The 12,734-nt window shown below is 41.9% G+C and overlaps 1 protein-coding gene across 1 annotated transcript; it reads left to right on the top strand.

Annotated features, from left to right (window-relative positions):
* Positions 1–1,573: 1,573 nt before the first annotated feature.
* LOC121198150 (integrin beta-3-like) lies at positions 1,574–12,236 on the top strand. The gene is made up of 15 exons (XM_041062069.1): positions 1,574–1,784; positions 2,717–2,802; positions 3,174–3,378; positions 3,573–3,825; positions 3,995–4,157; positions 4,291–4,452; positions 4,547–4,642; positions 4,742–4,831; positions 4,920–5,054; positions 5,138–5,567; positions 8,630–8,852; positions 9,434–9,534; positions 9,809–9,928; positions 10,254–10,420; positions 10,555–12,236. The coding sequence occupies exons 1-15, from the start codon at positions 1,718–1,720 to the stop codon at positions 10,618–10,620; spliced, it is 2,364 nt and encodes a 787-aa protein (XP_040918003.1). The 5' UTR covers positions 1,574–1,717; the 3' UTR covers positions 10,621–12,236.
* Positions 12,237–12,734: the final 498 nt, after the last annotated feature.

Below are 12,734 nucleotides of genomic sequence, written 5' to 3'. Positions count from 1 at the left end.
GTTAACCGAAGACTGATTTTGTCTGAGAGCGATTGCGTTTTGATATTGGCTTCTCTGTAACAGCATTCTCAGACTCAGTGAAAAGCTTAAAGGGCTCCGGATAGATCTGTAACACAGGTCAGGACCTTTACATCCCCCCCTTCCTCCTCCAGCCCCCCCCCCCCCTTCTTGCTACATGTTCAGTCTTAATTGGCTGCCATCTGACCCAGTCTCTGGCTTTTTACACTGGACAACTGGTGCTACGCTCTCCCCAAAATGCCATTCATCTGTGGGGGTGGTTGCCACACAAGGCTTTGGAGCCAATAGATCCAAATCAGTCAATACTGGAGAGGGGGTTTTATTGCCCACAGTGTATTACCTGCACCATCCACCCACACTGAGAGCTTAATGCCAGCAGAACAGTTGACTGTTATAGCTTTTCTACTTATTTCTCTATTTCTGTCATTTCTTCTTGCGGCAATTCTTGGACATGGGTGGCAGTAACTTAGCAACCAGCCAGAGAATAAGAGCAGGGCAAAGGGATAAAGATTCAATAAATGGACAAGTGCAGCGATAAGAAGCATTGTCTGCTTTTACAAGCCCCAGCACACACACACACACACACCACCAGCACACTCTCCCCAAAGTTCATTTCTATAGGGCAATCTTAGCTTTTATCCCATTTTCTGCCTCATTTTCTTTTTATTTCCTTTTTTTAAACCCTCCCTTTTGTTTTAGAAGCTTGCAAATTTCCGCATGCTCCATCATTCGCTGAAATGGGAAGAGGTTTTCTGTGGCAAGCACTTATCAGATTCGTGAGGAGGACAGGGAGCTTGACTAGACTGTTTCTAGGGAATGGATGTTACACAGCAACAGCTTGTGACAAAGTCAAAGCCCTTTTAGACCCTAGAAAGTCAGGCAATGAAATGACTGCTGATCGCAGTTACCCCTGATCCCAATTATTGTGTGCATCCAATCATATATATTTTTTGTTCCGCCCACCAGGGGTCCTTCTATCACAACTCCTTGACTTACACTTCAAGGAGTTGTGATAAAAGGTCAAGGGTACTTGCGGTGATTAATTCATTTTGAGCCCTGAGTCTTGTCTTTTGAGTTTGTACTAGGTTCACAAACATAAAATATACATTAATGTCCATAGATGTTAGTGTTGATGGTCACTGCTTTGTTTTCCCCCACCACAAATAGATTTTTTTTTTTTTTTTAATTTGACATTCTGTTCAAAGGTTTGTTTCATTAATTTCCCTTAAAAACTGAAACTAAAATACACCTTTCTTTTTTTCAAAAGAGATTTTAAAAAATCTGTCCAGATGTTTCCTGAGAGGAAGTAGTTTCACCTATTCCTCCGGTGCAAAAATTAAGTAGGCTTTGAGCCATTCTTCATTATCATGTCATGTCATATCCGTGAGGAACAAGAAAAAAACAATTAAGCATAATTAAACAAATAAATACATATGATGATTGTTTTTTGATGTGTATTTTTTTTTTTCTTCGGTTAACAGATACTTGAAAACACACTGTCATCACACTGTTAAAGAGACGAGTCTCCTCTTGTCCCACGCGTAGCAGTTCCCCGGCAGACTGAGAGGAGAGAGCTGTGTGACCCGGTATGTGTTTAGTCAAGTCAAGAATGAGGAAAGGCGTTCAAGTTGCGAAGTGAACGAGCCCACAGGGAGCACAGAGACGACTCGTGTCAGATCGGCTCCGTTACTCTTCAACCATGAGAACGTTTTTAGGCCGCCTAGTGATACTGTTCCTCTTTTTGTCATCGACTTCAAAAGTTTTCGGTAAGGTGGTTTTTAATTCTTTAGAACTACTTTTCAAACTTTCACCTGCTCAGGCAGGACCTGGGGGTGTTCCCATCCGACGTCTAGGACATTTTTCATTCATATATGTATATATACATATTTGCTATATAGGTCTTGTGATTATGATCGAAGTTGTGCAACATAATGTCCTCAAGCAGAGCACAGAATAGTTCACTGTTTGCTGACTTGAGCCGCGGACTTGTCTGTAATTGCACCGCTGGAGCTTTTCGCCAACTTTCCTTATAAGGGAGTGAAAATAGTCGAGATATTTCCCATTGCGAGATGACCGGGAACCTCCACTGTCAAATCAAGGATGTTTTTTTACTTGAATTGTCAGGATGTAACTGAGGGTGCATACATGCATGTGTACTTGATGCTTTTACTTTTTCTCAATTAAGTCAAAGACTAAACTCACTAACTAACTAATAGTGTGATAGACTTTTTGTGAAGTTTGTACCATCTGATTGTAACTGAAAAATCATTTACTGTGTGGTGCTTTCAACTCAGTCTAATCAAGTCCATTAGTTATGTGTTTAAGTCAAGGTCCCTTGAAGCCAGTTTACGGCAGCTGTTCAAGACTTAAATTAAGTCTGTTTTCATATATATTCTGTAAAATTGCCTTTTTTTTTTTTTTTTTTCAAGTGTGAGCCACACCCATAGACCACAGAAAGCTGACATCAAATAACAAGTTTGGTAGTCATAGTCAGACAACTTTGTGAGGATTAGCGGTACTGACGTAATGGATAAACTGCACTGAAACCTAGATGTGATCACTGCATGTGATAGAGTCTGATGGTATCAGCCACTGGGGAAACTGCTGTTTCATTTCTTTGAAAATGTGGTTAGCACTGTGCCACTTTGCTTCAGTTGTGAGGAAATGTCTTTTGAGTTGCACTTGACATGTCTCACAGGTTCAAACATCTGCACATCACGGGGAGTCGCCACATGTCAACAGTGCTTGGCTGTTCACCCCAGCTGTGCGTGGTGCTCTCAGGAGGTAAAAACACCAGATATACCCACAGCGTTTGGTCGCTTCTCTCATTCTTTACTCAGCGCAGCAAGTTGTAACAGAAGCCTCACAACCCCACAGCACTCTTCCTCTTTGTGTCATCCTTTGTTGTTCAGTTCATTCTGATTCTTCAACATGCTTATGCAATGTTCCCCTGAACAAACTATTACAGACCTTGGGTTGGATAAACCAGCAAACCTAAAAAGCTTTTTCCTATTCATTTTCATTTATGTGTTTTTAAGATAAGGAAAGATAGGATAAGATAAGACACATCTTTGTTAGTCCCACAGTGGGGAAATAGCATACTACTTCAGTAACCTGTCAATTCCTTGAGTCCTTAACGGTGGTTGTTGTTTAAGGCGTTTGGGAAGGGGGGCTCGAGTGCGCCCCGCTGCGACCTGAAGCAGAATCTGCTGGATGGAGGGTGCAGTGCGACCTCTCTGGAGTTTCCCTCCAGCAGCCTGACTATTCAGAAGGATGCACCGCTCAGCAGCAAGGCCTCGGGTACAGCCGACGACGTCACTCAGATAAAGCCTCAGAAACTTCGCATGGTACTAAGACCAGGTACTTTTACACACACCAGGCATCGCCCATGAAAATGCTATAGGAACAGACTCTAACAACCATACCATTCTATATCTTCTTATTATTTAATATTTCATCTTTTTCACTTCTTGAGCCTATTTAATCTGCATCTGGATCTGTAATTCATATGTTTCATCCTCTGTCACTTCACCCCCTCTACTCTTTCGTGTCAGGCGATGCCCAGCGTTTTACCGTGTCAGTGAAACAGGTGGAGGACTACCCAGTGGACCTCTACTATCTGATGGATCTTTCATTTTCAATGAAGGATGACTTGGCTCGCCTTCGAACTTTGGGCAATGAGCTCGCTGCGACCATGGGCAAGACGACAAGCAACCTGCGCATGGGCTTTGGAGCCTTTGTGGACAAGACCACGTCCCCTTACATGTACACCTATCCTCCAGAGGCAGTCAGCAACCCTTGCTTTGGGTAGGTGGGGAGGTTGTGGTTGTTGTTCTACCTGAGGAGGAAGAGGAGCCAAGGTGGAGGTTTTCCTATATTCTGAGAAAACCTGTTCAGTTGTAGACAACTTAAAATGTTTTTCTTTTTCACCTTCACTGATTTCATATCCCCCTCTTCACCTATACAATATATACAGAATTAGTGAAAAATGCCAAGCTCAGTTCGGGTTCAAGCATGTCCTGCCTCTGACGGAGAAGGTAGAGCGCTTCACCGAGGAGGTGGAGAAACAGCAGGTGTCTAGAAATAGAGATGCTCCAGAGGGTGGATTTGATGCTGTCATGCAGGCTGTGGTGTGCAAGGTATAACAATTGTAATCACATAGAGATACACATACCTATATTCAGTGGTGTGCAGAACTGAGTCTGTGCATACATACAGATTAGTCTTTCCTTCACTTACTTTATTTTTTTTCTCTTCGCCCATCATCATTAGGAGAAAATTGGCTGGCGTCCGGATGCCTCACACCTTTTGGTATTTACCACTGATGCCAAAACTCACATCGCACTGGATGGGCGTATAGCGGGCATTGTCCAGCCCAATGATGGACAGTGTCACCTTGATATTGACAACATTTACAACAAATCCACTGTGTTGGTAAAGAAACTTAAGTCATTTTTTAAAATAGTTATTTGAATCATTGGACAAACTCTTCCTTTGCTGAAAACTATGTGCTTCCTGTGCTGCCCAGGACTATCCCTCCTTGGCACTCATGACTGAGAAAATGTCTGAAAACAACATCAATTTAATTTTTGCTGTGACGAACTACGTGGTGCCACTCTACAAGGTAAACAAACTGTACTGCCTGTGGCATGGCATGAATTTATTTGAGCTTTTGATATTAAAAACATAAAAACTCATCTTGCTGCCACATCTGTCTTCCCAGGAGTACAGTCAGCTCATCCCAGGCACAACAGTGGGAACACTGTCCGATGACTCTGGGAATGTTATTGAGCTCATTCGGGAGGCTTACGAGGTAAGGACTTCCTGATTTTGGGACATTAATGATTTCGTGTGTAATTTCGTGTGTGATAACATGTGACTGATAACTTTATATTGAGCAGAAAATTCGCTCTAAAGTGGAGCTGGAGCTGCTGGGAGTCCCCGACGAAATCAATCTGTCCTTCAATGCCACTTGCCTGAATGGAGAGGTCATACGTGGACTCAAGTCCTGTTCTGGCCTCAAAATCGGAGACACGGTACGTATCCGCTGATATGCTGATAATGTCCCACATCTGGTATCTACACACACAGATTATCACAGACATCTCCTCCTGTTCAGGTGTCATTCAGCGTAGAGGCTCAGTTGCGAGGCTGCCCCAAGGAGAAGAGCCGCACTTTTACCATCAAACCTCTAGGCTTCAAGGATTCCCTGGAGGTCACGGTAGACTTTGCTTGCGGTTGCAACTGTGAGGCCATGGCAGAGACCAACAGCCCCCGCTGTAGCAACGGAAACGGGACCTACGAGTGCGGCGTGTGTCAGTGTCACCAGGGTCGCCTGGGCCCTCGATGCGAGTGCTCAGTGGGCGACTACAGTCCGTCTGATGATGTCAACTGCATTCCAAAGCCGGACGGCCCAGTCTGCAGTGGGAGAGGTGACTGTCTGTGTGGACAGTGCTCCTGCCATGCAAATGAGTTTGGTCAGGTGTGGGGAAAGTACTGCGAGTGTGACGACTTCAACTGCTTGCGCTTTAAAGGGAAACTTTGCTCCGGTGAGTAGATACACTTCTTTCTGTCATGATCAGTGTTAGTTTTCTCTGCATATTTGCCAACACCAATACGTCATTTTTCTAAAATACAAGGGGAGTGCGTAATGAATCCGACAGTGACATAAAACAGGCAGTCTTGAAAGGCTACCCCAAAAAATTTAAGGCACGCTGCTTTGTCATGGTACAAAAGTCAAAAAGCCTTAATCACAGGGGCTAAGAAAGACATAACACTAACGTCACACCGGCCCTTCTCTGGGTCAGACATTCCCTGTAGTTAATGGAACTGTTAGCAGGAAAGATGAAATTTTCCTTCCCTTCCTTCCTTTTCCATCCTCTGAGGCCTCATCCAACCTTCCAATCCAGTCACCGTCTGTCTCCAAACACACTTTAGTCAGTTTACATAACTTTGTTACTTAGCCTGACAAATCAAAGACCCACAGCCTTTTCAAAACTAATGCCCTGTTACTACAATCATCTCTTTGCTTATAAAAGACATGTAAATAACTGCATTATTTATGTGCTAAACATAAACAGTAAAGCTTACGAACGACCGGTTCTCTGTGAGGCCAATAAACATGGTTTGTGTACTCTGTTAGAGGATAGTCAGGGAACACACCCAATTACCGCCTCCTGAGTTTGACCGGCGTTCTTACCACTCACAGCAGTGCGGCACAAGTCTGCACAACTCAGCGCACAGTTACTCAATCACAGTGATGAAACTTTAACAGCCTTCGTCACTTGGTAATTTAAAGGAAAAGCAGTTTTGGTCTGTGTGGCACAGGAATAGTAGAATAGGAAAACTGTCTCATGTTTACGAGGGGACCTCCACTGCTGATTTGGGGTTCTAATCTGCCTGTGAACAAAGTTATATGTTTTAATTTATGAGAGTAAAATACTCACAGAGAACCACTTGTGGGTGCACCATGAGCTAAGAAGATGGAGGGTAATGTGTGTGTTGGAAAGCTGAAATCTTCCAGGAATTTGCCACGCTTGTATCAACAGGGAGGAGGTGTGGAGTCTTTCTCCAGGGAGGTTATTTTTCTGAGAAACAGGTATTAAAGAATTCAGCAATGACATAAAGACCTCGTGTGTAGACACTCACCCAACCCGCCCACCCACACATCTACACACACAAAGCCATAACTGGTGCAAGACAGTGCACAGACCTCAATTTGGGACCATTAAGTCTCAGAGTCTGAGTACAGTCATGACGCCGTTGTCTTTAAAGAACAAGCGTCCCTCGGCCCCAGCTCAATTGGAGCTACAAAAAGCTCCATCTCGGTGAAATTCCCTGCGGCTGTGTATTTCCTATGCTGCTGAGAGGCCGTGGGACCGGTGTAAGGCCAGGGAGCAGCAGTCAACAAGCACAGCCCCAGGGCCTATAAATATGAGGACAGAGAGAACAGGAAAGTTTGCATTCCTCTGCTGGCAATCTGCCTAACCTCTTCTCAGCATCTCCACTGTTCCCTCTCTTCGTCCAGCTGTGTACTGTTCTGTTTTACTGTGCTGTCTTTATCCCTGTCTTTGTCCTTTTATCAAGGCCCCAAAGTTAGCCTCCTCTAAAGCCAAGCCATGTGATTAATGGGCAGGATTACTGTGCAGTCTCACAGAGAGAGTAGGCTGATGTAAACCTAAAAACCCCCTTTTATGTGTATGAATCAACTTTACATATAATGAGAAGAAGACAGCCACATATTCTTGTCAAGTTTAAGTGCTCTACATTGCAAAAAAATATCCATAGCTGCAAATACAATTTTGTTTTTAATCACGAAATAGCTCCGATTTTTCTTCCCTTCAAAGTTTTTCTACATGTCTCTGCTGCTACGTTGTTGACAGAGTAAGACAGATTGCTCAACACTTTGCAAAGCCCTGTATGGGAGAGTGTTAATCATTAACCAATGACACCACCACCAGTATCCAAGTCTGATTCCGTCTCTGCTGTAACTGTAATCCAGAAGAGGAGCTGTTGTTGACAGGGTGGAGACGGGGGAATTGTTTCCTTGAGTTTACAACACTGGATAATTAATTTAGAGCCCTGGAATTAGGGACTCTTGGACCCTTTGTGATATTTCATGACTAGTCACTCCCCCAGTCTTATCCAGCTGGGCAGTGACTCACTTGACTTGCTCTTAGTCATCCTGTGCCAAATCATGTTTGGTTTCATGCTAAGTACGCTATAGTCTCTGGGGTTCTGCCTTTGTTTCTAAGGTAGCCTAATGTGCTGATGTGGGGTGGCGGTGTCTCTAATTCGGGGAGGGATGGTTGTGTATGGCCACTGTATGCGTCACTGTAACACTGTTCATAGAATGTCCTGAATTTTTGCTTTCTCCACTTCCCTAGAATCTGAGGATTTGTGTGTGTGTGTGTGTGTTGAGGAGGGGAATCGTGTGTAGAACAATTGAAGCACAAAGCACCATTTCCTGCCTTTGTCAGCACAGCGATGATTAAGAGATGTGTAATGCCTCCGTCAGAGAAAGATTAGATTTTATTTATTTAAGAGGTTACTTACAAAGTTATTTGGTCACTTAGCGTTATTATAAAGAGATGTTATATAAAAACAAGCAGAGGTCTTTGCTCATCCTTATAATTAACAGTAACTCATTACAGTACTTTTGCATCACCCAGTTGAAATAGCATAAATGTATGGCCACTGTTGTCAGATGCCGAACACTTAATGTTAAATTACTAAGGGCAAAGGCAAGATTATAATTATAAAAAGTCACATTTGACAGATAAGTGCACAAACAACACTGTAGTAACACTTTAAACGTAACTAGTAATTAAATGGCTGCAGAATCTCCAAACAAATGTACAGGCATGCTTGCCTAAGCATGCAGCATATTAACACACAGGTTAATAGGGAGCAACAGACAACTCACAGACACAATAGACCTAAGACAATAAAACACACACACTCTGTGAATCATTTTCTACTTGCGTAATTTGTATTTCACTGTGTTTTTTTCCTGGCCCCACCCATGTGATTATGGACACTGGAAAACTTGTTTCCTTATTTTGAAGGACGGTGGTAGGGTTAACATGCTCACCCTTTTTTATTTTTTCAGATCATGGGACTTGTAACTGTGGCTTCTGCCGGTGTGAAGCTGGCTGGAAAGGAGAAAACTGTAACTGCACCACACGCATAGACACCTGCATGTCCAACATTGGCCTGCTGTGCAGCGGCCGCGGCAACTGTGAGTGTGGGGTTTGTCAGTGCACTCAGCCCGGTGCCTACGGAGCTACCTGTGAGAAATGCCCCACCTGTCCTGATTCCTGCACTATAAAAAAGTGAGTTTATCATTTAGTGTTTGAACTGATAAGAGAGATTAGGGAATGGACAAAATAACACACACAAAAACATATTTTAAAAAAAAAAGAATATCTAACTTTTGAAGTAACTCATTCTCAGTTACAGAGTCTCACTTCCTAGATGCTGCATTTTGAAGCTAAAAACATTTTCGAGTCCTGAGGTTGGCAGTAAAGGAAAGGTCATGGGGTCTGTTTCCCTGGGAGCATGAGTGTGTTTATGAATCCAAAGTTCACATTTTGAAGTGAGTAACATGCAAAAGGAAAGGCATATATGAATAGCCACAAAGGAAAAAAAACTTTGCCATCTTTAGGCCCTGCTGCTTGGCGGGAACCACAAGGGGTGATTGACCTAAATAACAATAAGTCAAAACCAGCCCCTGCAAAACTAATCTCCTACCCTAGGCCACAATCTTATCAATCACCCCTCATATGCTCTGAGTGTTCCTGTTCTTTTGTCCACTCCTTGCATATCAAATTGAACCACACACAGTCACCAAAAAAGAATCAGTAGTGTACACTGTGTATTGTATAAAGGTAACAGTACAGGACTCTGTTTGCAGGGAGTGTGTTGAGTGTCAGCACTTCAAGAGAGGACAGTACACCAAAGACAACAGCTGCAGCAGAATCTGCAAAGATGAAATCAAAGTAGTGGATAAACTGGGTGAGAAATCTTCTTTGTCTAATCCCATTACTACATAGTGTAATTCTGACCTGTGGATGGACTTAACTGTTGTTTTTCTCCTGCTGATCAAATGAGCAGAATGGTCTTGAAAGTAGTTTGGAGCCTTGGGAGATGCATTGTGGTCAAAGAATATTATGACCTGATAAATATAATATAATGTGTTTTTTTTAAAAAAAACTCACTATACCTTCAGATCATTTGTTTCTGATCATTTTGTTCCCTGTTTCTCCTTCTTATCATCTTTATCCCACAGTTCTCCATGACAGAAATGCAGTGAACTGCTCATACAAAGACGAAAATGACTGCGTGGAGCACTTCCAGTATTACGAAGATGAGAGTGGCAAATCCATTCTGTACGTGGTAAAAGAGCCAGGTACTGTAGGAGTTTTTGTGTATGTCTGAGACATTTAAACTGCCAGAGAACTGTTCATTATATTTTGGGCACATTATTAGGACAGAATAGTGTGTTCTTGAATTCCATTTCAGCCTGTGTCTGGCAAGCTACAGCATCAGGGGAACAGTGTGTGCATCCAGTAATATGCTATTCTCTGAAGAACACATCATCAGCCACTTAAGCACAGCTACCCTCTGCCACACCACAGAAACCCAGATACGTCAGTGTACTGAACTGTAGTGCAGTGGAGTGTCTGATACTGGATACTGGATATTAACTGGTTTTGAACTGACTTGTCTCTCAGAGTGCCCTGAGGGTCCAGATATCTTGGTTGTGCTCCTGGCGGTGGCCGGAGCCATTCTGCTACTGGGCCTTGTTGGCCTGCTCATCTGGAAGCTGTTGGTCACCATCCACGATCGCCGAGAGTTCGCCAAGTTTGAGGAGGAGAGAGCCAAAGCCAAATGGGATACGGTGAGAAATATTTCAAATAATCACGTATGCTAACGTAACAACTTCTCCTTCAAGGACCACTGGAGCATCTGAGTAACAGAATTTGGCTGCTGTGTAATAGGGAAACCATGTTAACCTCTGTTTTCACTTTCCAGGCCAACAATCCTTTGTATAAAGGAGCCACAAGCACCTTCACCAACGTAGCATATCGAGGCAACTAAGGACTAAATGGAACAAGAAAAACTCAGGGGTCACTTACAAGGATGGAATGTAGTTGCACAGAAATGGATTGGAAGAAGCTTACACTGTCATGTGGCTAGCTACTGTAGCTGAAAAGTGATATAATAATTGTACATATTGAAAAATCAACGAGAGCTATTAATGTAAGTCACAGACGGTTGCATCTTCTTTGGTTTCCTGTTTTACACTATGTCATTTCTACAGTTTTCTCAGTATTGCACAGGAAATCAAATTGGAGATTAAACAGATACACTCTCAGGACAGTTATAATTAGGGCCACTGCTTTCACTGCTGTCACTTTTGTGGTTTTTCTAGAAATTTGCTTTTCCAATGCAATATTCATTGTTTGAGATTTTTTAGTATTACCTTTTATTTTTTATCTAAGAATCACCATGGCCTAAAAGGAATAAGACATCATGGAATATTCATTAATGAATGGACATTGTGAGGTCTTCATCAGTGTCTTCAGCCAGGTTTGATGTATTATTTACATCTAAGCTGTGATTGTTGTTTTTGAAAATGTTGTACTTTTCTCTGTCAGAGTGCAGCTGCAGACTATTTCAAAGTTCCCTTTTCATCAAATTGAAAAAGGCAATTTCAGATGAATCACAACAAAGTTTATCACAGCATCTAAAATGTGCACTGTAGAATTATTAAAGTGGACTTTCATATACTTTGCCATTTCCTTTTTTTCTAAAACAAAATTGTTTGTGATAATGATTTAGACTCTGTGGAGCAGTTAACTGTAGCCTTTAGGCTGATTTGGTTTACAGTGATGATTATGGTCTCTGTTGTTTTTGAAATGCATAGTAGCAATGGTAATTTTATAAATGCCATTACTATGTGTCTTTATCACTGCATCATCACCGGTTGTCGTTTGCTGGGTTGTTTTATTGTTCATTTTATTTGTAAAAGTGTTTCAGAAACTGGTGATCTGTCTAGGTTTTGTTCAGTGTTCTACTGACCAGCAGTGTGTTACACTGAAATACCTTTTTTAAATTTGTGAGCACATTTTATTGCACATCAAATGATATTGACCATAATGCCATGCAATTGTTAATATCAAACTTTCTCTTGCTCTTTTGTAACCTCTGTTTGGGAGATAACATTACACTGTGAGGTGTATTTTGGTTGCACAGCTCTGATCCTCTCTCAGGACATAGCCTGAAAGCTCACTGTCTGTTTTGTTTGTTTGTTTGTTTGTTTTTGTTTTTTTGTACACATTTTTCTTTACTATGTTAAAAAGCATGTGGTTCAACTCTAGTTCTTTACACTGTTGGGATGCATAAAGATTCATGATACCTAATTTCCCCAGTTTTTGTGTGATGCCACACTACAGGATATCTCTGTCACCACATCCTGCTCACCTTACCCTGCTAGTATTAATACTGTTCTTAGTCAACAGTTAGTTACAACACACGCAACTAGACCTACAACAAATGTTCAGAGTCTGTTACTGGGTACTGTTTATCATACTAGTTCTGCGTACATCATATATGTCCATATTCTTGTATTTTCTAAACACATGCCTTCTATGTTACCATACATGTTTCATGCCTACTGCAGTTAACTTACATACATACTGTAATCTAACATTATGTGGCATCTTTCTTGTCTTCTGCTGAACCTCACACCTCACCTCATTGTTGTAAACGTTTCTGTTTGCAGTGTCAGGCGGGGCCTTTGTAAATCTAATAGCTCAGTCCAGATGTTTACTACCTCCTGACTTGAGTCAGGAGGTTCTCAATCTAGTAAATAACATTTTAGGGTTGCTCTTGCAGCCCACATAAAAAAAACTGAAGACAAATATAACACAGAAACGTCAATGCTATTTTGAAAGTCAAGCTTGGCACTTACATATGACTGATCTCAGCTTCGACGTATTTAGCAGTAAATCTCAACCTATGGGCTATATTACATCATTAAACTATATTAAGTTTAAATAAATCAAAATATTTAATTTTGATTTGATTTAAAGTTTGAACATCTCTACACAAGTTAGAAGTGAAAGACTATTGCTTACACCAGTAGGCCCAAGAAAAGATCATCTCGGCGTATGTCTCCCTCTAGTGTGTAAACAGTGAACTGATCAAAT

Source organism: Toxotes jaculatrix, chromosome 18 (genome assembly GCF_017976425.1).
Source record: "Toxotes jaculatrix isolate fToxJac2 chromosome 18, fToxJac2.pri, whole genome shotgun sequence".
In the NCBI taxonomy this organism is placed as follows: domain Eukaryota; kingdom Metazoa; phylum Chordata; class Actinopteri; family Toxotidae; genus Toxotes; species Toxotes jaculatrix.
Note: the sequence above shows the minus strand (reverse complement) of the source record. Positions and strands in the feature narration are given on the sequence as shown.

Excerpts from the sequence above, each read along its gene's own strand:
- LOC121198150 (XM_041062069.1), top strand. The coding sequence starts at position 1,718 with ATGAGAACGTTTTTAGGCCGCCTAGTGATACTGTTCCTCTTTTTGTCA. Across the intron at positions 4,643-4,741 it reads ACGTGGTGCCACTCTACAAG|GAGTACAGTCAGCTCATCCC; the intron begins GTAAACAAACTG and ends CTGTCTTCCCAG. Across the intron at positions 8,853-9,433 it reads GATTCCTGCACTATAAAAAA|GGAGTGTGTTGAGTGTCAGC; the intron begins GTGAGTTTATCA and ends CTCTGTTTGCAG.